General features: G+C 35.2%; 1 protein-coding gene across 6 annotated transcripts in view; it reads right to left on the minus strand.

Annotated features, from left to right (window-relative positions):
• The window catches only part of BLTP1 (bridge-like lipid transfer protein family member 1), a 212,003-nt gene that overhangs the window by 161,514 nt on the left and 23,632 nt on the right, over positions 1–26,857 (minus strand). For all 6 annotated transcript variants that reach the window (XM_082837740.1, XM_082837741.1, XM_082837744.1 and 3 more), the window contains 7 exons: positions 23,568–23,646; positions 22,334–22,398; positions 10,464–10,650; positions 6,846–6,927; positions 6,280–6,473; positions 3,899–3,978; positions 1,913–2,063 (listed from right to left, as the gene is read on the minus strand). In XM_082837740.1, the coding sequence (XP_082693866.1) occupies positions 1,913–2,063; positions 3,899–3,978; positions 6,280–6,473; positions 6,846–6,927; positions 10,464–10,650; positions 22,334–22,398; positions 23,568–23,646 (838 nt within the window). The remainder of the gene's footprint in view (positions 1–1,912; positions 2,064–3,898; positions 3,979–6,279; positions 6,474–6,845; positions 6,928–10,463; positions 10,651–22,333; positions 22,399–23,567; positions 23,647–26,857) is intronic.

Below are 26,857 nucleotides of genomic sequence, written 5' to 3' on the forward strand. Positions count from 1 at the left end.
ATTTTAAGCTATGTTTACCTTCGGGTCTAATAATCTAACCCAGAACTTAATGAAGTACTGTATTGGCATACTCCAAGTATTCAAATAACACACTTACTTATATAGTTACCAAACTACTGTTATTTAAGTAGCTACTTAATGGAGCAGGTATTTCTATATGCTAGAGATACCAAGGTTAACAGAATGTAGTACCTGACAAAGTATATAATTCTTCTAACAATGCTAGGTAGAAAGCACTTCTTTTGTGTTTTTTGGCTGCGTTGGGTCTTCGCTGCTGCGCCCGGGCTTAGAAAGCACTTTTTAAAACAATTTAGTTTGCAAGGCAGAAATAGAGACACAGATGTAGAGAACAAACATATGGGCACAAAGGGGGGAAAGTGGCAGGAGTGGTTTGTGGTGCTGGGATGAATTGGGAGACTGGGATTGACATATATGCCCTAATATGTATAAAATAGATCACTAATAAGAACCTGCTGTGTAAAAACATAAACTAAAATAAAATTTAAAAAAAAACAATTAAGTATAAAAAGAGTGAGTATATCAAGTATCAGCACTCTTAGTAGTCCATCAGTGGTCCAGTAATATCTGCCTCAGTGACTGATTAAGCTTGTATTTCTCCATTCAAGCTAGTTTATGAAAGACTAAACTAGCTTTAAACAAGGTATATTTACATAAAAATTTAGATGTTCCCTCATAAATAGTAGTACATGTCCCCTCCTTTGTTTAAAATTCTTCAATAAGTAGGTAGATGTTCATAATATATTAAAAACAGAAAATTACTTCAAAATTAGTAGAATAACTAAGAAATAAAAAACCTTTTTTTTTACCTTTCAGGCACTCCCTATTACCTCCAGTATAAAATCTATATATTTCTTAACTACCTACAAATCTCTTTAACAACCTATAGAACTTATTAAGACAATTCTCCACTGCCATCATGCATTTGCAGAACTCCTCCCTTGCCTTGATTACTTATCCTTCCCTTCCTTCCCTGGCTAATTCTTACTTATGTTTCAAAACTCAACTCACATATTACCTCAACCAAAAAGCATTCCCCAGTTCTCTCCTCTTCAATGTGAGTTATGAACCTGTTATGGGCTAAATTGTGTCCCCCTAAAATTCATATGTCCTAATCCTCAGTACCTCATAATTTAGCCATAGTTAGAGACAGGGTCTTTAGAGAAGTAATTAAGTTAAAATGAGGTCAATAGGGTGGGCCCTAATCCAATATGACTGGTATTCTTGCAAGAAAAGGAAATTTGGACACAGAAACCTACAAAACACACAAGAGAGAAGACCATGTGAAGATACAGGGAGAAGATGACCATCTACAAGCCAAGGAGGGAGGCTTTGAACACAGCCTTCCCTCACGGCCCTCAGAAGGAACCAATCCTGCCAACACCTTGATCTCAGAATTCTAACCTCCAGAACGGTGAGAAATTTCTGCTGTTTAAGCCACACAGTCTGCAGTACTTTGTTGTGGCAGCCTCAGCAAACTAATACAGTACCTCTCTAAATTCTTCATCAAGACTTTTTACATACCTCTAATACAGCACTTAATAAAACTCTTTTGTTTCTTTTTTCCGAAACTGAACTATGTATGTCTTTTAGCTCTGAATCTCCATAGTCCCAACAATCCCTGGCATATTCGGTGATTAAATACAAAAGAAAACACCAAGGAACCAATAAATATTCTGCTCATTCACCATTTTTCTAATGAATTAGCTCCTCCTTTAGAGCAAACTTGCTTGTGCCAATTTCTCTACAAATTATTTGGATTAAAATGTTTAGTGATATCTTACCCTGCCATAATAAAATAGCTTATAAAAATATCGATACTAAGCTAGCCTTTAATAAAAATTATAGTATTATCCCAAAATGTTTGACTTAGAAATATAATTTAATCAAGTACCTCTGCCTATCAGCCCATGGCCCATAGTTGAAATCTGTTCCTTTACCACAAACTATATCCAGTCCCCAACAGGGAGGCAAATCTTGTAATTTGCAATCCTCACTGCTCATTTCTCCTTCAATAGTTTCTTCTGTTTCTTCTGGAACAAGTCCTATATTGCAGAATATACAATATGAAGATAGTTACTTAAAATAACCATTAAAAGGCTTCCTTAGATCAACATTTCTAAAAATTTTTTGATCTCAGGAACCCTTTACACTCTATATTGAGGACCCCAAAGTGGGATTTTTTTGGTATTGTTATCTATCAAAATTTACTGTATTCAAAATTTGAATTGAGCAATATTTTAAAATTTTATTTTTAAAATAAGCTCATTACATGTTGACATAACAAAATGTCTAATAAGATTTAATGAAAATATGATGTGAAAAATAACTACATTTTAATGAAAACAAATAAAATTTTATTTCATTTTGAATGAAAATATTTTTTAATCAAAATAAGCATATTTTCTAAAACAAATTAATTTATTGAGAAGTGTTGGCATCGTTTTTATTTTGGCAAATTTCTTAAATATACAGCTTAATAGAAAACAACTGAATTCTCACAGCTGTTTCTGCACTTAATCTATTGAAGAAAACCTAGCCTCATACAAATAGGTAGACAAAAAAGGGAGGAGTATTTTAATAGCTTTTTCAGATAATTTTGGATATTCTTTGACACTAGACCAAAATTCAACAAATGGTAATTTCTTAAAGATTACTTGCAATGTGGAATCTGAAACCATATTGCTGAACTTCTCATACTCTGACACGTTAAAATTTACTGATCTCTCTTGTACTCTGAATAAATCTTTTACGGACATCATGAATTGTTCATTTGGAAAATATTGGTTCACTGAGACATACATATTTTTCCCAAATAGACAAATTTCATTATTAAACATTTAAGAAGTCATATTGTTAATAACACTGGTAGTCTCATCAGAAAAGTCATCAAACTCACAGTGGCAGACCCAAGTTTTCCAAAATTCTAACTTTCACATGAAAGCTCAAAACCATAGTTTGTCCCTAGTTGCTCTTTCAAGCACAACTGGTATTCCATGAAAAGAGCAAACAGTTCAGCTTGGAACTCAATCACAGAGTGCTTTTCCTCGAAACAACAGTGTACTTTGGTATGAGGCAGAAGTGTATTCCGTGTTCTTATCATTTTATTAAATGAATATTAAAAAGTTTACTGAAGGGTCAAGATTTGATAAAAGTAATTTTTACTGCTTAATCAAAGACACTGTAAAGTACACTGGCATTTGTTTTATTGTGACTGCGTGGCAGTGAAAAAGACAGGGATCACTAGTATAGTCTGGAATCACTGCCTTGATTCATGCTAAAGCACCAGAAGTTTTGCCCCCTGTAACTTTTACACCATCAATACAACATGGTAAAAAAAAAAGGCAAATAACATCCTAATTTTGAACATACTTTGACCTCATAAACCTCCTGAAAGGTATGAAAAACAATAATTAGGAAAAAATGACTAAAAATCCAATATTTAGCTTATTTATAAAACTGAGGCCACCTGTGAAGCACTGTAACTAGCTGGACTTCAATCCTTAAACTTTAAGCCTCAAATCCAACTTACTGTGATATTTTTCCCCTAAGCCAGCATGAACTACCTTAACTATCATCACATTCTCTATTGGTTTTCACTCACGGTCATTTGTATTCACAATTTTTGAAGTATACTTGCAAAAATGGAATTTGAAGGAAAGATTACTATATTTTTCTCTTTTGATCTGAAATACTAAAGAATATTCAACTTTTGACAAATGACACAGATATTTTTTAGGTAGGCATTCTCACATCCACATTTACCATTATTAATGCTTATTTATATCCTACACAAGGATACTTAAAATATTATTAGATATCAGCATTTCATAGAAGAAACAGAATTGTAGCTATGAAACATATTTTCAAAAAATAATACCTGGCTCATCCATGTAATAGTAGATGTCAACATCATTCGACTGCATCACCACAAAACCTTCTCCCATTAATCTTGGTGGTCTATACAAAGGAAGGTGGAAGGCAAACTAAGTACATCTCCAGAATATAAAATGTTCAGTATGCTAATTAACGATGGTAATGGGTGAAAACAAAAAAGAAAACTAAAAAGCAATCAAGTGTAGAAACTTGAAAAGGGAAAACATCTTTCACATACACAATAAATTGTTCCATAATTGTTTTCTATATTAGACTATATAAAAAATTGGCACTGAAAAAATTTTGACCAGTAAAATCAGTTAAAGAAAGACAAAAAAATCTGTTTTGCATTTCTCACTTTAAGTTTTGAATGAGAGAAATCCATTTAAAACAAAGTTTAGGGCTTCCCTGGTGGCGCAGTGGTTGAGAGTCCACCTGCTGATGCAGGGGACACGGGTTCGTGCCCCGGTCTGGGAAGATCCCACATGCCGCGGAGTGGCTGGGCCCGTGAGCCATGGCCACTGGGCCTGCGCATCCGGAGCCTGTGCTCCGCAACGGGAGAGGCCACAACAGTGAGAGGCCCGTGTACCGCAAAAAAATAAAAACAAAAAAATAAATAAAACAAAGTTTAATTAAATACAATGGAAGAACAATGTTCATTGGAATATAATAATCATATTCTGCATTTGCAACAATAAATTTAAAATTAGACTTCAAATTCAACCATTTTATATTAATAACACTATAAAACTGATTAAAAATATCATCTTATATATTGTAAAATAAAGAATAACCTTTCAGAAACATTAAATTAAAAAAATGTTGTCATTTTTAACAACTTTATGTTACCTATTTCCAAGAATATTTAGTTGATCAACTTAAAATAAACTTAAAGCAAACATCTTGAACTCAAATTCTGGAATGAATGTTTCTGTACCATCAATTAACTTCCCTCTACTTGCTTTGATTTAACAACTTTTGTCTTTATCATACACCACAATATCTTCCTTCCATATCAAGATTAACCTCTCAATCATCAGATAATATAACACATACAAATTCAACAATCTTCTTCTAAATATGTATTAAATCACAAAGGTTAGGGTTTAATCTCATTATTTAATCTCCATGTTTACTACTGAAGAGTGAAAAATACAATTTTAAATCTTTTTATACAAATAGCAGGACACTTCTTCATTTTACTTTGTAGTAATTTTCACAAAAACCCAGATTTATTTTTTTCAGTATTACAACTTGCACCCATAAATATAGAATTGTGTGCGTAGCTTATACTCCAAGATGCTTAGCAATTCAGTGATCCTGAAGAGTGTGAAACCAGGTAGACCCAGAGCCTCCCCGGTACTCAAGCTGGGAAAATGACTGTGTCATTCTAGCCAATCCCTAGAAAATCTAATAGCAAACTAGCCAAAAGTAGGAACTAAAAAGAAACAATCATGTTTCTCATAACCTCAAACTTTATATTGCCTACACACAAAGACAAAAGCTGAGACAGTGGAAACTCATCACATGAATACTTTTACTTTTATCACATGAATACTAAATTACACAAATTTAACGATAGACTCCTTCACAGAAAAGGATAGTGATTGAGAATAACAAAGATTACAAGAGCCCTCACCCCACTCATGAGCATGTGGCCTGGGAGTCAGATGCGAGTCATGTGTCTGTTACCTGGGGACCTCGGTCCTCTGGAATGGAAGCATCCCACCACAAAGAGGGTGACTCTAGTGTGCGTCATTATTACAATGTGTCTCCTAAAAGCAAGGAGCTACTTCACTGAAGGAAAGCAAATCTGGAAAGCTAAGTGGAAAACTGACTGGGACTTAAATGTCAACTGAATTCCAAAACTGTCTTAACTTCATCAGTTTTCCAAGAGTAATTCTGATTCAACTTTCAACTTTTCATTAACTCCAATGATACTCTACTATAATGAATTTGTTGAATTTACTATTTATCCATCCCTTCTGAAAATAAAAACCTACCTGTAATGTGTATTTTCTAACATACAAACATCAGGGTTCAATTGCCCAAAATAAATTTCCCAAATACACTGAGAAAAGGACAGAAAAATTATAAGCTTATAAACAGTGCCTGACATATATTAAATGGCAATAAATATTAACTATTACAATTAAAGAACAAGAAAAACAGCTCATAGAAAAATATTTAAAATAGGAGTTTACCAGTGGATAAACTCCATTCATTTATCTTATAAAGCAGGAATACTCTCAGTTGATTTAATAGAGAAATATATGTAATTATTGCCCAACTTATAGCAAAGAAATTAAAAGGATACTAAAGATTCTAAATGATAAGCTACAATAGGTATAAAGAAGTTATTTGTTATTTTTATGACTTTCTTACTCATCATTTTGAAGACCAACATATCTTGGACTAGGAACAAGCATGACTCGAACATTTTCAAGCTTTCCCTTCACAATATGCATGAACTGATCAAGATGACTGGAAGGTGGTTTTGTAGTATAGGTTAAGAAAGCATCATCAAAGTTGATGCACAGAGTTTGAGGCTGGTAATGATTTCCAAAGGCCAAGCGTCCCTAAAAAAAACAGATAAGAGATATTATGCCATACTATTTAGGCTATTTTTTTTTTCTCAGCTGACCTAATAACAAGCATTTTCAAGCAACTACTAAATGATTCCACTTTAGCACTATACACTGTTTAACTTGCTCCACTGATCAATTTAGACTAGTGTTTAAAGAAATTTGAGCACTTGTGAATAAATAAATAGCCTTAAAGGTCTATACATTTGTGCTAAAATGGTATTGGTGTTGAAATAATTCTTTCACTTTATTAAGAATGGAACCCAAAGACCTCTACAAAATTACTTTAAGTGAAAATTATATTTTCAAAAATAAAAGGTTCTGTTATTAACCCATGAAACATTAATTGTAGTGGAATTTACTTACCGTGCTCACATTGACCTTTATGACTGGAATAAGTGATCTCCATGAAGATGTGGGGTCTTGAGATTCTGTTTTTACTTTAACTCTGAGAAAAAAAACAAAAATTGACATATGAGAAAAATTAAGTACCTGAGAATACCGTTGACTTCCTCACAGTACACATTATTATTATTATTATTATTATGTTTTGGCTGTGTTGGGTCTTCGTTGCAGCACGCAGGCTTTCTCTAGTTGTGGTGAGCAGAGGCTACTCTTTGTTGTGGTGTGTGGGCTTCTCACTGCAGTGGCTTCTCTTGTTGTGGAGCACAGGCTCTAGACACGTGGGCTTCAGTAGTTGTGGCTCGCTGGCTCTAGAGCGCAGGCTAAGTAGTTGTGGCGCACAGGCTTAGCTGCTCTGCGGCATGTGGGATCTTCACGGACCAGGGATTGAACCCGTGTCCCCTGCACTGGCAGGCAGATTCTTAACCACTGCGCCACCAGGGAAGTCCCACAATACACATTATTAATACCAGTTATATCTTTCCAAATATATCTAATGACTGCTCAGTAAACAAAACAATGACCATCTAAGGGACACCAATATCCCTAAAATGTCTCCTAGAATGTACTCTATCATTCACCAATTTTTATATAAGAAGCTATAACAAAAAAGTATATTTTCAGAATGACAAGCTTTAATGACAAAATATAAATTATGATGTGCTGTCATTACATCTGTCATTATGCCTATCACACTACATTATATCATTTTACAAGACAGCAAAAATTATAATTAAAACAAAAATTACCAAGATATAAGTTACTTAGATGTTTTAAGTGTTTTAAGCACTTCTGACAGTTCAGCTGATCCTTCTCCTTCCCTACTCCCACCACTCTGTGGCAAAATAATTTCCTCTCAATACAATGAAAAGGATAGACCAAGAGTAAGAAAAAAGGAATTGGCCATACACAAAGTACACAAAATTTAAGAAATGAAAAATTCACAGCAATTCACTAAAGATTTCATATGAAAACTCAAGGCATGTCTCTTCAATAACCCAATAACTCCTAAATCACACTTCTGGAGCCATATTTGTAAGATGGCCTTCAGTGCTTAAAACTAAATTCAAAACTAACCTCACTACCACCCCCTAACCTTTCTCTAATGTTCCCTGACTAAGCATGACTACTGCTTAAATTAGAAATTTGGATTCACTGTTGACTCAACCTTCTTATTTGTTCTCCACATCTAATTCATCACTCTCTTAAGTATTCATCTGCTTAAATGTATCTGGAATCCATCTCCTTCTCTTCCTTCCCCTTGCTAACAACCCAGTTGATGATCATCTCTTCCCTGAACTGTACTACGTCCTTCTATCTGGTCTCCCTGCCTCCAGTCTTATCTCCCTCCAATCACAACACAACACTGCTGACCTGGGGTAAGGCCATATTTCTAACCCAGATCCTGCTAAACATTTTAGTCTAATTTATCCCCACCTCAAGTAATCCACTCCAGTCTCAGTAACAACTTCTCTATTGCATATGATGTTTCTTCTCCATGGTAGAACTTTCAACTCCTTCTCTGCTTAATTCATTCACCTTTAAGGTTCCTATCTTCCCGGATCCTTCTATGTGTGCCCAGAGAATTCTATTCTTGTCCCTGTTATATTTCTTGCACTAAAATTGCCTGCTAAGTGTTCTAACTCCCACAGTAGGCTGTAAATTCCCTCAAGATAGAACAGTTGTCATATTCTCAGTATCTCCAGTACCTCAAGCTCAGTGCCTGGGACATAATATGCACTAAATATTTAATTGAGAATAAACATCCTCATCATCTACTTTAAAAAAAATAAAACTAGGGCTTCCCTGGTGGCACAGTGGTTGAGAGTCCACCTGCCAATGCAGGGGACACGGATTCGTGCCCCGGTCCGGGAAGATCCCACATGCCGCGGAGCGGCTAGGCCCGTGAGCCATGGCCACTGAGCCTGCGCGTCCGGAGCCTATGCTCCACGACGGGAGAGGGCACAACAGTGAGATGCCCGCGTAACGCAAAAAATAAATAAATAAATAAAACTATTATGTATACAAGGCTGGTTCAACAGTCAAAAATCAATTAACAGGCTAAAAGTGAAAAATCAAAGGATCATACCAACAGATACAGAAAAAGCATCTGACAAAATCCAATACCCATTCATGATTAAAACCTCTAGTTTTACTAACTAGGAATAGAGGGGAACTTCCTCAACTTGATAAAGAATATCAACCAACAAAAACCTACAGTTAACATGATACTTAACAGTGAGAAACGAGAAGCTTTCCCACTAAGATCAGGTATGAAGCAAGGTGTCCCCTCTCACCATTCTTTTCCAAATTCATACTAGAAGTTCTAGCTATTGCAATAAGACAAAAAAAGGAAATAAAATGTATACAGATTGGGAAGGAAGAAATAAGACTTTCTTTGTTTGCAGCTGACACAATCATCTATGTTGAAAATCGGAAAGAACTGATCAAGAATACTCTTAGAACTAATGACTACAGCAAGGTTGCAGGATACAAGGTTAGTAATATACAAGAGTCAATCACTTTCCTATATACCACCAATGAACAAGTGGAATTTGAAATTAAAAACATAATATCGTACATTAGCACCACAGAAAATGAAATAGGTATAAATTTAACAAATTTTCTACAAGATCTACACGAGGAAAACTATAAAACTCTGATGAAAGATATCAAAGAGAACTAAATAACTAAAGAAACATTCCATGTTCATTAACAGGAAGACTCAATACTGTCAAGATGTCAATTCTTCCCAACTTGATTTATAGATTCAATGCAATCCCTACCGAAACCCCTGGATATTGGCAAACTGATTCTAAAGTTTATATGGAGAGGCAAAAGACCCACAATAGCCAAGACAACACTGAAGGAGAAAAGCAAAGTTGGAGGACTGACACTACCTGATTTCAAGACTTAAATGTAAAGCTACAGTAATCAACACACTGTGGTACTGGTGAAAGAAAACAAATAGGTCAGGCTTCCCTGGTGGCTCAGTGGTTGAGAGTCCACCTGCTGATGCAAGGGACACAGGTTCGTGCCCCGGTCCGGGAAGATCCCACATGCCGTGGAGTGGTTGGGCCCATGAGCCATGGCCACTGAGCCTGCGCGTTCGGAGCCTGTGCTCCTAACAGGAGAGGCCACAACAGTGAGAGGCCCGCATACCACAAAAAAAACAGAAAAAAAAAAAAAAAAAGAAAAGAAAACAAATAGGTCAATGAACCAGAACGGAGAGCCCAGAAACAGATAAAATAATATAATTGTATATGCACCTTAGCTATGTATATGTATGTATAGACTTATGTATGTGCATTCAAAAGAATAAAAAACAAATTGATAGTAGTTATCAACAAAGAAGGAAGTAGAACTGGTGAGAAGAATAGACCGGGACTGCTTTTTCACATTACATAATTCTGTATTATTTGAAATTTTTGAAGAATTATATACTTATTTGTGAGAATAAAAGTTTTAGTTAATCTACAAAGAAAGATTAGGCTGTGTTTAGGTAAACAGTGTTAATAATACTCTAATAAAAGCGGATGTTTAAATGTTCGAGATTAATAGAATTCAAGTCTGACAATCAACCTTTCAATTTTGGACTGGGTTCTTGTTCTTCCATTTTCTCGTGTTTTATCATCTTCTTTCTTGGGTAGAATTATTGTTGGCTCCAAACCAAACAATTCTTGAAGATGTCCATAAAGATCTGAACGATTATACACATGAAATTCAAAGTCATTGACTGTGATGTATAATCTAGTTTCTGCCTTTGGATCTAAAGACATCAATTACAAAAAAAAAAAAAAAAATTTTTAGTCAACTTTTTAAAAACTTTAGTCAAAGTTTTAAGTCAAATCTTTTCCACAGCTAAAGTAACTCAAATGATTTCTTTTAAAACAGAAGTCTTTGATAAAAGGGAATAATATTTTTAAAGCAATAAAACATGGTCAAAAGAAAGAAAAAAGCTGATTTACTACAGTATTTCAATTTAGCACTCTAAAAACAATCTGAATTTCTACATTCTGGGTGTATAACAACAAAACTTAAAGACTGTATGCTAAGAACAGCACAATGCCAATAACAGAGTAAAACTTTACCCCAATATAGCCATAAGTGTATACTAAAATATAAATAGCAAATTGTTCAAAGTATGATGCATTTAAACATCACACTATTATTTGAACTTGTGCATCACAGAAACCAGGACTTTTCATAAATACTAGTTTGTTTTTAAAAACTACACAATGCTAAAACAAAGATTCTATAAACTGTAGACTCAAATAGTAATCTCAAATAAAAGACAATTATAGTAAATATAAGTGACAATAGTAATAAATCCAAGTATAGATAGGGCACTTGTTCCTACTGAGGAAATAATCCAAGACAGTGCATCTCATGTCAACCAAAAAGGGTCAGAAGAAAGGTACCACAATCAGTGCTTTATTTTGTTATAAATGATACATGTGTTTTTTAAGACTTCTTTTTCAACCTTTATCTGTTTTTATCCCTGTCAAACAAATTCAATTGAAAGGCAATTAAAATTAGATATGACCAGTTAGAATAATTTAATTTTTTTAAATGGGTAAAGAGAATTACCAACTTTCATTTTAGTAGCTTAAGCTGTGGTTTAGTAACGTACCAAATTTCACCAATATTAATTTCTTCTCAAATTATTAGCAAAACAGCATATGAGATGTCAAACACCCTAAATAAATGTAAATTTTAGTTTAAATTAACAAACGAAAAATACACTGCCACTCATATTTCAAAAATAAGCTGAGGAAAATGAATCAACACATTCATATTTTTATACAGTAATGCTTTTACTTTTACTCCAATCAAGGTTTTTTCCCTCATTACTTCCTGAGACAAGAGAGGAAAAAAAGATAAACACAATCCTTCAAAAAACTAATGCTTAAGAGTTGTAACTTTTCTTATATTTTTTAGACAGCTCTTGACCTATGTTCTCTCTCCTATTTCTTCAGACTTATCAAATGGCTAAAAGCTAAGACGATCCCTAAGCTATTACATAAAGTGTGTTCCCCTTTTTCTTGCTGTAGGTCAAATTCTTAAAATTAAAATAAAAATAAGAAACACACTTTTTTAAAATACATATGAAGTATTCTAAGATTTAATAGTTATAAATATCATTATCTTTTTTTTTTTTTTTTTTTGCGGTATGCAGGCCTCTCACTGTTGTGGCCTCTCCCGTTGCGGAGCACAGGCTCCGGACGCGCAGGCTCAGCAGCCATGGCTCACGGGCCCAGCCACTCCGTGGCATGTGGGATCTTCCTGGACCGGGCACGAACCCGCGTCCCCTGCATCGGCAGGTGGACTCTCAACCACTGTGCCACCAGGGAAGCCCTCATTATCATTTTTAAATAAGTAAATCAAACTTTATCACTCATTAGGTTTTAAACCTTTCTACAGTAATCATTCATGACCTCTTCTCAAAATGTCAGGGTCAAATATCCAGCAGCCTACTCAAATATCTCCAATTTGATGTCTAACAGGCATCACGCACTTGACATACCCAACCAAACACTCGATTTTCCCACCCAAACCTACTCCACAATATTCCCCACCTTATCAACAGCGAGTCAATCTTTTCAATTGCTCAGGCCAAAAAATTTGACTGCTCTCTTTCTTTCTTGTCCCAGATATTATCAGCAAATCTTGTCAGCTTTTCTTTCAACATATATCCAGAAACCACTCCTCACCACTCTGGCCCAAGTCCCCATCAACCTGCACCTGTTTTAACACAACAGCCTCGTAACTACTCTCCCTGCTTCTGCCCTTATTTCCCTTATGCCTGTGCTTTACACAGTGGCCAGATCTTTCAAAAATCCTATCTAGGGCTTCCCTGGTGGCGAAGTGGTTGAGAGTCCGCCTGCCGATGCAGGGGACACAGGTTCGTGCCCTGGTCTGGGAGGATCCCACATGCCACAGAGCGGCTGGGCCCATGAGCCATGGCCGCTGAGCCTGCGCGTCTGGAGCCTGTACTCCACAACGGGAGAGGCCACAACAGTGAGAGGCCCGCGTACAGAAAAAAAAAAAAGCCCTAACTAAAATCATGTCACTCTCCTGTTTCCTAATTTTCTGATGGTCTCCTCTCTCATTGATACCAAGTTCCTTTAAAAGTGACTTATAAAATCTTATAGGATCTGCACTCTTCTCCCCTTCCAGTCCTCCCTCCAATAAACTGGCCTCCATTTTGGTTATAAACCAGAACCTGAACAACCAGGAAATGTCCTTCCCCCAGATAGTCACAATAACTCATTTCCTTAACTTGCTTCATGTTTCTGTTTAACCATCCCCTATCACTGAAGCCTCTCCCGACTTCCTTATGTACACAGCACCCTCCCTGCAAAACAGCACTCTCTTCTCTACTGACCCTACTCTGACTCTCCTCAATGCCATATTTTCCTCACTCACTCCTCGATGCTACATATATTTACTCGCTAATTATCTGAATCCTTCCCAAGCAAGGATTCAGAATGAAGCAAGCTCTTTAAGAGAAAAAACTTGTTTTATTCACTATCGTTTCTCTGGGGCCTAGAACAATTCTTAGTACATAGTAGGGCTCATTTGTATGAAAGAGGAACAGAGCATCTTACCACAAATCATACTCCTAAGTAAAACAAAAATATCCTCAAACAAATAGATCTAAGACTTTTGGGAAACCCAACATGTGGAAGCATAATAAATGCAAAGTAGGTTATTTTTCTATTCCCACTTTGATCTATACAAGTAGGAATTAATCATTATGCAATTCTTCAAGGTCATAAAGCAACTCAATCAAAATTTACCTCAAAACTCATTTAAGGCATTTGTTTTCAAATTTACTTTTGGAACACTTGATCATAATCCCTGAATACAAATGCCTTGATCGTTAGGAATATACTATAAAGGCCAGTGGATGAGCTACAGAAGGAGCCATGGGGAAAATCAAGAGTCTGGACTGGCTCCTAGCTGGATCAGCAGTGATGAATAAACAAATGATGACTGTATAAAAATGGAAACAGGATTATTCTCAATTTGATCTTCAACTTGCTGGACATGCACTTCTGACTCTCTTCTTTCAATATAACCGAAACGAAAGAATATGGCTACACTAACTTACTAAAGACAACAAGGTACAAAGATAAAGGTATTAATCTCTGAAAGTATTTTGAAAACACTGATAAACACTAAATACTTAATACTAAAACACTGCAAGATCCTCTCAACAATCCCTACCCATTTTCCCAACTGTTGTTTTTTTTGCATTATTTATTATTGATTGTCACCTCCCCCAACTAGAATGTAAACTCCTTTAGAGATGATTTTTTCCTGTTGTGTTCACTCTTCTATCCCTGGTGCCTAAAACAGCGCCTGGTATGTAGAAGGGGCTCAATAAATATGTTAAATCCTTAAACAGAAATAATAGATGGGCTTTTAAATTTTAAGTAAGATTGAACAAAATGCCCAGACCACTCTTTTCCTTCCAAAAATCACTTTAGAAAAATACTGAAGAAATAGTGAATCTATAAGCATTTTAAAAGCAGCTTTTGGTTTCATATTTTTAAATAGAGAAATTTAGCTGAGTTCACACTCAACTTCTTTGTTCTATTGCTTCTATTTGTTTCACCTGAATTACTAATATTCCAGCCAGCAAGCTATGTGATTAAACAGTAAATCAGATCTCCAAGCCTGGTTGATCTCCAAGCTTACATGGCCTTATTCTCTTCAGAGTCTTTGCCCAGGATCTTTCCTGTCAATAATCCCAGCTTTCTGCCATCCCCAGGAATATTCCATATGGCAATTCCCTCTCCATCTGTCAACGCCTATCCCAACAAACACAGATGCAAAAAGGTGGCCCAAGAGCACACCCATAGAGACAGAAACATAGGAAAAAGCACATACACAGAGGTGAGCACACATATACAGAGGGGGGCATGCACTCATTTAAGCACTCAAACACAGAACCACTCACAAAGACAAACACATACATACATATACTCTCACAGAGCCATCCATGCAGATGCATGAATATAAGTACTACTGTACTAGCATATTCAGTACTCATAGCATCACCCTCACAGAGATAAGTATGTACATACAGAGCCCACGTGCAGAGGTACCCCACACATAGACAGGGATACCTTCCCAGGTCAACAGGGCACATCCTCATAAATAAACACCTGCCCTAACAGATAGATGAGCACTCTACCAAAAGACAGATAGGTTTCAAAGGCATGTATCTCCCACATATAGACATGTGAGTACACGCATGCATACCCACATACACACGTAACTAAGAAGGACCCTGTGAGAACTTCTCAGAATAGAGAGCCACCCATGTCCTCTGCCTGCCTTTTGTCTCTAGAAAAACTTTAGTCAAAGAATTAATTTAATCAAAGAAGTGGAAAATGCAGAAAGAAAGGGAAATAGTCAAGCAAGACAAAATAATACTTTAGCCATTAAACAAAGTCAAGGACCTTTAGTTCTTCCTCAAGGACTACGGATAATATTCTGAGCCATGTCCTTTGAGCTGTTTTGCAGATACTGAAACCCCCATCAGGTGGAAGAAATTATCTGTATGCTGCCCACAAGCACGCAGACCCCAGACTGATTAGAACCAGAAGGCTGATGATGCTGACTCCCCATTACCTCAGCACCAACCAATCAGAAGAATGTCCACAAGCTAATGACAATTTGCTCCTTGAACACTATAAGATGCCTCACTACCCGCTCCAGGGTGGGACACACAGTCTTGAGGACATTAGCCCGTTGTGGCCCCCTTTACCTGGCAAAGTAATAAAGCTATTTCTTTCTACTTCACCCAAAACTCTGTCTCTGAGATTTAATCCAGCACCAGTGTACAGAGGCCTAATTTCAGCAACACACATATACAGCTTTTCTGGGGGGGAAAGAAGAAAGTTGGGGAATCCTACACTAGATTCTCCAGGAATTAGAAAAAGGCAGTAAATAAACAGTAGAAAGGATATAAGATTGGATTCCTGTAACATTATTTACCAATGCTGTGACCTAAGGCAAGTACCTTAACCATGCTGAGCCTCATTTTTCTCATCTATAAAATGAGAATACCTCTACCTACCTGTAGGATTGCTGTATACCACAAATACTAGTTAGTTCCCTTGACTTTGCAGGTCAAATCCTTACTAGTCATATAAATTATGTATTCACTTTTGATTTGTACTGAATTCTCTTGTTTTTAAATAATTTTTCATTTCATAATATGACATAATGTTCATCATAATAACAAAAGCAGCTCACCTCTATCGAACAGTTGCTGTGTTCCAGGAACTGTTCTAGGCACTTTACTCATATAATCTCATTTAATCCTCACAACAACCCTAGCAGTCAGAGCCCAAGATTATATAACTAGGAAGCAGACTAAAATCCAGGTCTCTAAATAGGTTTTTAACCACAAAATAAAATTACTTATCAATTATATTAATAAATGTAATGACTATTTCAAAAGCAAAAAAGTTATTAATCCCTGAAAACAGAAATGTACAAAACGGGTCCAGTTATTTCTTTGTATTTTATAAAAAAAAAAAAAACTGATCAATAGTCAAAACTTAAATGTAGTATTTAATTGTTAAATTCTGGTAACACTAGATTTCTCACTGACATTTATCTCTCCTGGAAATTTTAAAAGCAGTTTTTAGGTTTCATTCATTCTGTTGATACTGGGAGTCAAATGGAAAACTTTATTTTATACATAATTTAAGAAAGGTATAATCAACTGGCTCTTTTAAATCTTCTCTCTACATTAACACTGCTCTACCCTTGAAGGCAGAAATCTTCTCTTTCTCATACTCCTTGTCATATAACATTCACATAATGGGCCTCCCAAACTCATTTTTTAATAAAATACCCAATAGATAGAAGTATAGACATAAAAGGCTCTTAACAAGCAGTTAATTTATGGAGGAAAAAAGTAAATGAATGTTGTAGAACAGCTTAAGTCTCCTAAGCAAACAGCTAATTGAGACTTCTTGTTTTCCAAAGGGAAATCAGGAAAAAGGCACTTATTTAATTATATAATTGGGACACATGTTATTTGCAGTAAAAAATCTAAAGTGCAGAAGTGCTGACAAAGCCTTGTAATACTTAGAATCGATACTTAGCACAAAGACAAAATAGCCTGCTGACCTTTTAAGAATTGTTCAGGGATTTTTATTTCCTTTATGTATTTAACAAACAAGATCTAGATGCTACAAATTTAAAAGTACTAGATTATATTAGGCTAAAACTTCTAAGCAACAAAATAACAGAAAGGGACATACTTTACCATCATCCTTTCGCTTCTCAACAGCCCAAGAATTCCTCTGGATAAGAAGGATGCATGCCTAGTTTGTCAGACTAGTATGAATTTAAACACTATGATATATCACCACATATTAAGAGGCAACTGGCCCTGCTATTTATTTTCCAAAAGAATCCCTTAAAATTAAATACCCTAAAAATAAAATTTTTGACTGATATCCTCATTAAGTGGCCTTTAGCCAACAACCATCTATAACAGATCACTAATTCGTGACCTAGGGCATATTTCACAACAAACTCTATGGTAAATGAATTAGATGTGTTCTGTTTTCTCTTTTTTAAAGGGTTAAACTGGACAAGTGACAACTTTAAATCTGCTCCTGGCTTAAATTATCCCAACCAAGCTCTATGGCATAGTAGTGTCAGCACTTAACACACCTCTTTTCTCATAATAGAGCAGCTCTAAAACTTCCTAATGAAAATCTTGGTCCTACCCACCAATGGGGCCTATCTCCTTGGAAGGCTAGTGGCCATGTATCTTCTCAGGCACATGCCCCAGTTAGGCTTCTAAATTTTCCACCAAGAACTATCAATCATCTCTACTTCCTGCTTGGTTAACTGCCAAAGCACATGGATCTTCCCTTAATCAGCAAGAAGTAATATCCAGAATGTAAGGTCTTGCTACTGAATGGAGCTCACTATTTTAACCTATATTCCATAATATTGTCCAGCTTTTTATCAAAAGCTTACTTTGCAGCCTATTCATTCCTCTACACTATATTCTACTGATAAATTCTGTCCCTTATAAATGCTAGACTAATAATGTACTTAGACCAAACTGCTTATTCCTGTACTGTTATTTGGCATTGTGTCTTTACCTTTGAAGGGTGTAACTGTGAGCACATTGTTAAGAACGTCATCCTTTACAACAAAGAATATCTTTTAAAAGCATATGGAAGAGAAACTTCTGTGACCATTCACCAAAGCTGTGCTATTCATGAGCACATACATTTAAATTTTTAAATGTAGGTAAAACTATGAGCAAATAATTAGAATTATAAAAGTGATAACTGATAAAGTCTACCAACTTTTAACATCACTGTAAAATGGAGGGGTGAGATCTTTTTTCTACTGCAAACCGCTGGCATAAAAAAAAATGAGAAAGAACAATTTGGAAAAAATAATTTAAATGTTATTCAATATTAAGAAAAACATAAAATATCCAAAAATTATGGTAATATTTCTGTTCTACATTATGGACAATTACAGAGGGAGAGCAGAGACACAGATTTATGTTAACATTAAGAGTGACAAAAAGAATTCAAGACACAAAGAAATGACAGGGGAGAGCCAGTCAAGGAAGGGCTAATATTTGAGCTATTATATTAGTCTTGGGTTATGCATCTCAAGTAGTGATTACATTTTGCTATATTCTTTGAAATGAGCTAAGTTCATATCACTCCCCTGCCCAAAAACCTTTCACGGCAGTGGCTGCCAGGTGTTCAATATCCTCCATAGCACAGCTTCCAAATTATCCCCTATTATTCCTTTACCTTATATTTACCACCAAATGGAGTTGTTAATTCCTAAACATCCGTTTTCCAACCTTATTGCCATTGGTCAAACCAGTTATTCCATCTGAGCTACCCTCCCACCCACTCCGCCTCTGCATGACACAGTCCTACTCACTGTCATCATCAAGCATGCTGCCTAAGAGATGGAACTTTCACAACAGCCCTCCATCTACCATTCTGCTTCTTGACCAATGGGCAGAACTTTCAACATCATCAAACCATGAACCAGCTGGGACCACACCAAGTGGTCCATACAAAAGTTGGTATGGACCAACTTTGAAGATGGTTCTCAGTATTTTTCCTTCACACACACGCATTGCTCCATTTTTTCTTTAATTACAATTGTTTGTATGCATGTATTCCCTCAAGTGGATGTGGATAGCACCTCTTTTTTTTATCACCCACTCCAACTTAACACAATGATCAGTAAAGTGAATTCAAAATAAAAATCTGTTCAATTAGGTAAAGATTTTTATCAAAAGTTACCTCTTTCCTAAAGAACTTGGGTCAGTTACTCTTGACCCTCATCCATGTGTTTTGGTGAATAGTAATCCACTTTAAGATGTTACAGTTCATGATAAAATGAATTATTTTCTTCAAAAAAAAAAGACTATAAACAATTTAGGATGGTATTCCCTGTGTCAAAGAAAATTCTGAAATGGGCAATCGCAGTAGGCTTAGTTTAAGTCGTGCAGTTGCCTCTGGATACTGCAAATGTCTTCATTCCTCCCCATAAGCTGTGATCAGTGTTTATCCATAAGAACCTCTAAGGAACCTTCTTAGGCCACATTTGACAAGGTTGTCTTATAAATATAAGAAGCACTAGACTGGAAGTTAGCAGACCTGGGTTTTTGTCCCAATTTTACCTGCTATAATCACAGTAGTTTCTGATTCTCCATCTGCCAAATGAGGGGTTTTGAGAACATTAATTGTTTCTAAATTGGTAACAGATTTTGAGAAAAATTGGTTGTTTCCTAACTGTGTTCCTTGGAATCCTGGGGTAAAAAGCATAGGGTGGAGGTGCCCTAAGGCCGAATGGGCTTCCTCACCCCACCACCCCCTACAGCTTTATCCATTCACATGAACATTTTAAAATACTAAAAAAAAAAAAAAAAAAAAAAAAAAAAAATTGGGAATAAAATTCCTAATATAAATATACAAATAGTTTTTTTTATCACAAACAAGCTATATAAATGAAGAGAATTTTTGTTTCAGCTCCACTGTAACCTTGTTAACAACAAAGCTTATGTTAACTAAACATGTAAAGAGAAAAAAAAAAAGATTAAGTCAAAACAGCAAGTCACCTAACAGACTACAAGATTAAAAGAAGCATGATGTGCTGAGGAAAAATATTCTCCTAAAGTAATCTATCTCTAAGGAACAAATCAGATGGACTTTTCAAACTAAATCAGAGGCAGAAATACTGGGCCTGCACAAAGTTAAGTAAATGTGTTAGAAGCTGGGACTGAGCTCAAAAAAACTTGGCTCTCAGGAATGAGCTTTAACCATCTCTAAAGTGTAAGATATCTTTACTTAACTGCCACCTTTAAGACTTAAAAATTAAAAAAAAAAAAGCAAGAAAATTCTCTCCACAACATTTAACATGGTTAACAGTGTAGCAAAGTGACTCAAAATTTTGAATTTATTCAGATTTCATAAAAAGTCAAAACTTAAAAGATTCCCAATGCACTAACATAATATCTAAAGAACACTTTTTTTTCCTGTGAGAATGCTTCTAGTAAATGCTAAGAAAAGAGGTAAAAAGGTTGGTTTAACAACTGATATTCTAAAATCACAGACTGAAGACTGGTAATAACATACAGCCAGCCATTCTTAATCACAGATGAAAGATTGTAAAAATCCTATTCCAAAGTCCCACAGAATACTTTTATCATATGAAGTCACTCAGCCTCTGTTCAAAATTATCTAATGTACAACTCTAATTTTTAGAAAACTTTTTCCAGACATGAAATTTGCCATTATTTCTTCTAATCATTCTGATTTCATTACCTCTTCAGATGTCAAATTGTAACCAACTAATGCCAAACTTTTCAAGGTAGAGTACATTATTACGTATTATATAGGAGGGGCAAAAGATACGTGGGAGCAAGGAAATGACAGTTTAAAAAAAGACTAAACAATGGTGAAACAATAGCAAAATCTAAAAGTAATTTAGGATAGCTCAAAGTTTTGATAAGTTTTAAAACTTTTGGAACTTTAAACCTATTTTCCTATACAAACAAGTTATATACGATGGTAAGATTCCTAGGTGAGCTCACACACACACACACACACACACACACACACACACACACAACCCAACATTTAATTGCAAAATTCCAAAGTTATACAGAACCAACCACCATTTCAGAATCTCAATGGGGTGCCAGAAACAGAGGTCTTCATCGCTAAGAAAAGGTGGAGGGGTTTCATCCTCTTTTGACCTTACACTCCCAGGTCCCACTTAAAATCTCTGTAGTTATCAAAGTATGGTCCAGGGACCTCTGGGGAGATACTGAAACCCTTTTCGGAGGACCACAAAGTCAGAATTATTTTGATAGTATTATACTAAGATGTTTGACTTTTTCTCATTCTCCCATGAGTGGACAGTGGAGTTTTTTAAAGGCTACATGAAGTATATGGTACAACAGACTGAATATAAAAGCAGAGGTGAGAATTCAATTATCTTCCATTAGGATATTTCAAATATTTGCAAAATATAAAACAGTGTCACTCTTTTCACTAATTTTTTTGCTTTGGAAAAGTTATTCTTCATTAAATTTGTTATTTATTTTAATATGTAATGGATTTATGATAGGTATTTTTAATGAAATAAAAACGTTTCTATAATGATCAGGCTTAATTTTGAATGCAGTAAATATAAATAGATATAACTTACATGAATAAAAGCTCTTTGGAATCCTCAATAATTTAGAACAATGTAATAGGTTCCTGAGATCAAAAATGTTTGAGAATCAATATTCTAGAAAGTAAAGACAAGGTGTACTCTCCTTGAGGCCACTGGTGTGGTTAATGTAGAGAAAGAAGGGTACATTCACAGACAGGAACACCTACAGTTGTGAAATGAAGATTTGAGGACAATATTCTGAGAGAAAATTCTGATGATAAAAAGCAGAACCAGAAGAGAGTCAAAGTCTGCAATTCCTCTTTTCTGCTCATCCTTACCATAGTAGATAAATGAGAATTAGTCACAATGTCACGTAAAAGTATAAATAAAGTCAAAGAAGCTGAAAAGTAAGAGAAGTGTCTTAGTAGAATGATTAAAGAGTGCTAGGAAGGCCACTCTAACCACAGTATGGGATTAAGTCCATAGATGTAATAGGAGGTAAGGGTGGAAATGTGGGTAAGGGTCATACTGAGAATAACCCTAAGTAAATAATAGGCTAAAGAAACTACATTTAACCATGCAAGAGGAAAGCTGCTGAAGGATTTCCAGCCAAGGGGTATTAAAATCAGTTCTGTAAACTCCAAAGCTTTTAAAAATATTTTTAACTATTACAAAATGTGAGACATTCCAACATCTACAAATGAAAATTCTGATTATATGACTGAAGATTTCAAACACATGAAGAAATGAAAGCTCACCATGTTGCTTCTGCTTTGGGTTATACATTTTCCACCACCGAAAAATTATAAATCCATCTTGAATTCTAAGCAAGATAAATTACAGAAATGAAAGCTTAAGTAACAATTTCCTTAACTCATTTCTTAATTAGTTATTATAAAATGCAGGCAATTGATAATAAGGAAATACACAAAATTTTCAACAGGACACTAGCATACCAAGATGTTTCATAATCTTCCAGTTAAGAAAGGAAAAGAAGATTTGCAAAGCTCTTAGATTCTTCTATTTAGGTAAACTGTAATACCACATTACATTTAACAGGAAAATAAAGTGTTAACAGAAAAAACTTTTTCTTTTATAATTTAAATTTAAAATTTTTAAAATTTAAAAAAGGAGTTAAAATTATATAAACTAAAAGCCAAATCTTCAAAGGGGGATATTAGCACACTAAGGGAAAACTTTTAAAGATGTTCTTTCATTTCTACAATGATACAACATTTCATATCCCAGAAGCATGGAATTATAGCCTAACTTTTCCTTTTTACTTTTAACTTGGAAATAATTTTAGACTCACAAAGAAGTTACCTCTCTGTTATAAGTGAGGTATGAGGGCTGCCAAACCCTAGCACCTCTCAACTAATTCCATATCTTCAAGTTTTATCTAAGTAACAAATTTTAAGCAAATCACAAAAATAAGAGTAAGATTTTCTTTCAAGGCTTACAGAAGACGGAATATATCAAACATATGAACTATCATTTCTTATTATATTCAGATTTCATTTCCACCTTAAGGTAAAATTAGAAATGCTAGTAAGCGCTAAAAAATTCTAAAAACTTACTATCTATGCTAAGGAACTAATGGATGAGAGTTATCAACGTCTCTGATCCTTGCTTACATAACAAATGACCACAATGAATTCTACAACAAAAATGGTCAGGTAATCTAATGGCTCAATATTTAAAACTACAGATGATATAAGATTATTCATTTCCATAAGCTGCTATTCAATAATATTTTGCCAGCTTAAACCTTAGCTAAATTAGTCCACTGATAGAAACATTTAAAAAAATCAATTCACCAAGTATGAGTCACTGAAGAAAATGATTTTTGATTTATGATTTTATTTGAAAAGGCCAACATTTCTCATATAAAAAGCAAGTCATATTCAATACAGTATCATAATCAAAAAAAATTTTGAAATATTTCAAATTTGTTTAAGATGGGCCCACATTTATTTATTTATTTATACTTACCTAATAGACATGTCTTCTGTAATGTAATAGATTTCACGAACCATGACTTTTCCAGAAAGAACAGAGAAAGAAAAGGAGCCTGTTGTAGGAAAAAAACAACAGCAATTAATGTAATTGTTTTGAAAGACAGTAGAGCCCTTAAAGCTTTAAATGCTCCTAGCATTCAATTTACTCAATAATTAAATGTTCTCTCCCTACTCCCTTTCTGATATCCTTAAAGCCTTACTAACCTTCTAACATTTTTCCCTCAAATATAATAAAAAGTGCCACACATATCATCACTATGAACTGAGCTACTAAATAACTATATGAGAACATTATTTTATTTTATTTTATTTTTTGAGAACACTAGTTTAAACAGCTACTTCCTATGGATAAGTCCCTTAACTAGGCATAGCCATTAAATAAACCCAAAGCAGTGCAGGGGGCAGACAGGAGAAACAATAAGAACTACAATCCTGAAGCCTGTGGAACAAAATCCACATTCACAGAAACACAGACAAGATGAAAAGGCAGAGGGCTATATACCAGTTGAAGGAACAAGATAAAACCCCAGAAAAACAACTAAATGAAGTGGAGATAGGCAACCTTCCAGAAAGAGAATTCAGAATAATGATAGTGAAGATGATCCAGGACCTCAGAAAAAGAATGGAGGCAAAGATCGAGAAGATGCAAGAAATGTTTAACAAAGACCTAGAAGAATTAAAGAACAAACAAACAGAGATGAACAATACAATAACTGAAATGAAAACTACACTACAAGGAATCAATAGCAGAATAACTGAGGCAGAAGAATGGATAAGTGACCTGGAAGACAGAATGGTGGCATTCACTGCTGCGGAACAGAATAAAGAAAAAGGAATGAAAAGAAATGAAGACAGCCTAAGAGGCCTCTGGGACAACATTAAACGCAACAACATTCACATTATAGGGGTCCCAGAAGGAGAAGAGAGAGAGAAAGGACCAGAGAAAATATTTGAAGAGATTATAGTCAAAAACTTCCCTAACATGGGAAAGGATGTAGCCACCGAAGTCCAGGAAGCGCAGTGAATCCCATACAGGATAAACTCAAGGAGAAACACGTCGAGACACATAGTAATCAAATAGGCAAAAATTAAAGACAAAGAAAAATTATTAAAAGCAGGAAAGGAAAAATGACAAATAGCCTACAAGGGAACTCCCATAAGGTTAACAGCTGATTTCTCAGCAGAAACTCTACAAGCCAGAAGGGAGTGGCATGATATACTTAAAGTGATGAAAGGGAAGAAACTACAACTACCCTACAGGCAAGATTACTTTACCTGACAAGGATCTCATTCAGATTCGATGGAGAAATCAAAAGTTTTACAGACAAGCAAAAGCTAAGAGAATTCAGCACCACCAAACCAGCTCTACAACAAATGCTAAAGGAACTTCTCTAAGTGGGAAACACAAGAGAAGAAAAGGACCTACAAAAACAAACCCAAAACAATTAAGAAAATGGTCATAGGAACCTACATATCGATAATTACCTTAAATGTTAATGGATTAAATGCTCCAACCAAAAGACACAGGCTTGCTGAATGGATACAAAAACAAGACCCATATATATGCTGTCTACAAGAGACCCACTTCAGACCTAGGGACACATTCAGACTGAAAGTGAGGGGATGGAAAAAGATATTCCATGCAAATGGAAATCAAAAGAAAGCTGGAGTAGCAATTCTCATATCAGATAAAATAGACTTTAAAATAAAGAATGTTACAAGAGACGAGGAAGGACACTACATAATGATCAAGGGATCAATCCAAGAAGAAGATATAACAATTATAAATATATACGCACCCAACATAGGAGCACCTCAATACATAAGGCGACTGCTAACAGCTATAAAAGAGGAAATCGACAGTAACACAATAATAGTGGGGGACTTTAACACCTCACTTACACCAATGGACAGATCATCCAAAATGGAAATAAATAAGGAAACAGAAGCTTTAAATGACACAACAGACCAGATAGATTTAACTGATATTTATAGGACATTCCATCCGAAAACAGCAGATTACACTTTCTTCTCAAGTGCGCATGGAACATTCTCCAGGATAGATCACATCTTGGGTCACAAATGAAGCCTCAGTAAATTTCAGAAAAATGAAATCATATCAAGCATCTTGTCTGACCACGACGCTATGAGATTAGAAGCCAATTACAGGGGAAAAAACATGTAAAAAACACGTACACATGGAGACTAAACAATACGTTACTAAATAACCAAGAGATCACTGAAGAAATCAAAGAGGGAATCAAAAAATACCTAGAGACAAATGACAATGAAAACACGACGATCCAAAACCTATGGGATGCAGCAAAAGCAGTTCTAAGAGGGAAGTTTATAGCTATACAAGCCTACTTCAAGAAACAAGAAAAATCTCAAGTAAACAATAAAAACTTACACCTAAAGGAACCAGAGAAAGAACAAACAAAACCCAAAGTTAGCAGAAGGAATGAAATCATAAAGATCAGAGCAGAAATCAATGAAATAGAAACAAAGAAAACAATAGCAAAGATCAATAAAACTAAAAGCTGGTTCTTTGAGAAGATAAATAAAATTGATAAACCATTAGCCAGACTCATCAAGAAAAAGAGTGAGAGGACTCAAATCAATAAAATTAGAAATGAAAAAGAAGTTAAAACAGACACTGCAGAATTACAAAGCATCCTAAGAGACTACTACAAGCAACTCTATGCCCATAAAATGGACAACCTGGAAGAAATGGACAAATTTTTAGGAAGGTATAACCTTCCAAGACTGAACCAGGAAGAAGCAGAAAATATGAACAGACCAATCACAAATAATGAAATTGAAACTGTGATTAAAACTCTTCCAACAAACAAAAGTCCAGGACTTCACAGGTGAATTCTATCAAACATTTAGAGAAGAGCTATCACCCATCCTTCTCAAACTCTTCCAAAAATGCAGAGGAAGGAACACTCCCAAATTCATCCTATGAGGCCACCATCACCCTGATACCAAAACCAGACAAAGACACTACAAAAAAAGAAAATTACAGACCAATATCACTGATGAATATAGATGCAAAAGTCAACAAAATACTAGCAAACAGAATCCAACAACACATTAAAAGAATCATACACCATGATCAAGTCAGATTTATCCCAGGGATGCAAGGATTCTTCAATATATGCAAATCAATCAATGTGATCCATCATATTAACAAACTGAAGAATAAAAACCATACGATCATCTCAATAGATGCAGAAGATGCTTCCGACAAAATTCAACACC

This window comes from Leucopleurus acutus (genome assembly GCF_964270905.1).
Source record: "Leucopleurus acutus genome assembly, chromosome: 4".
Taxonomy (NCBI): domain Eukaryota; kingdom Metazoa; phylum Chordata; class Mammalia; order Artiodactyla; family Delphinidae; genus Leucopleurus; species Leucopleurus acutus.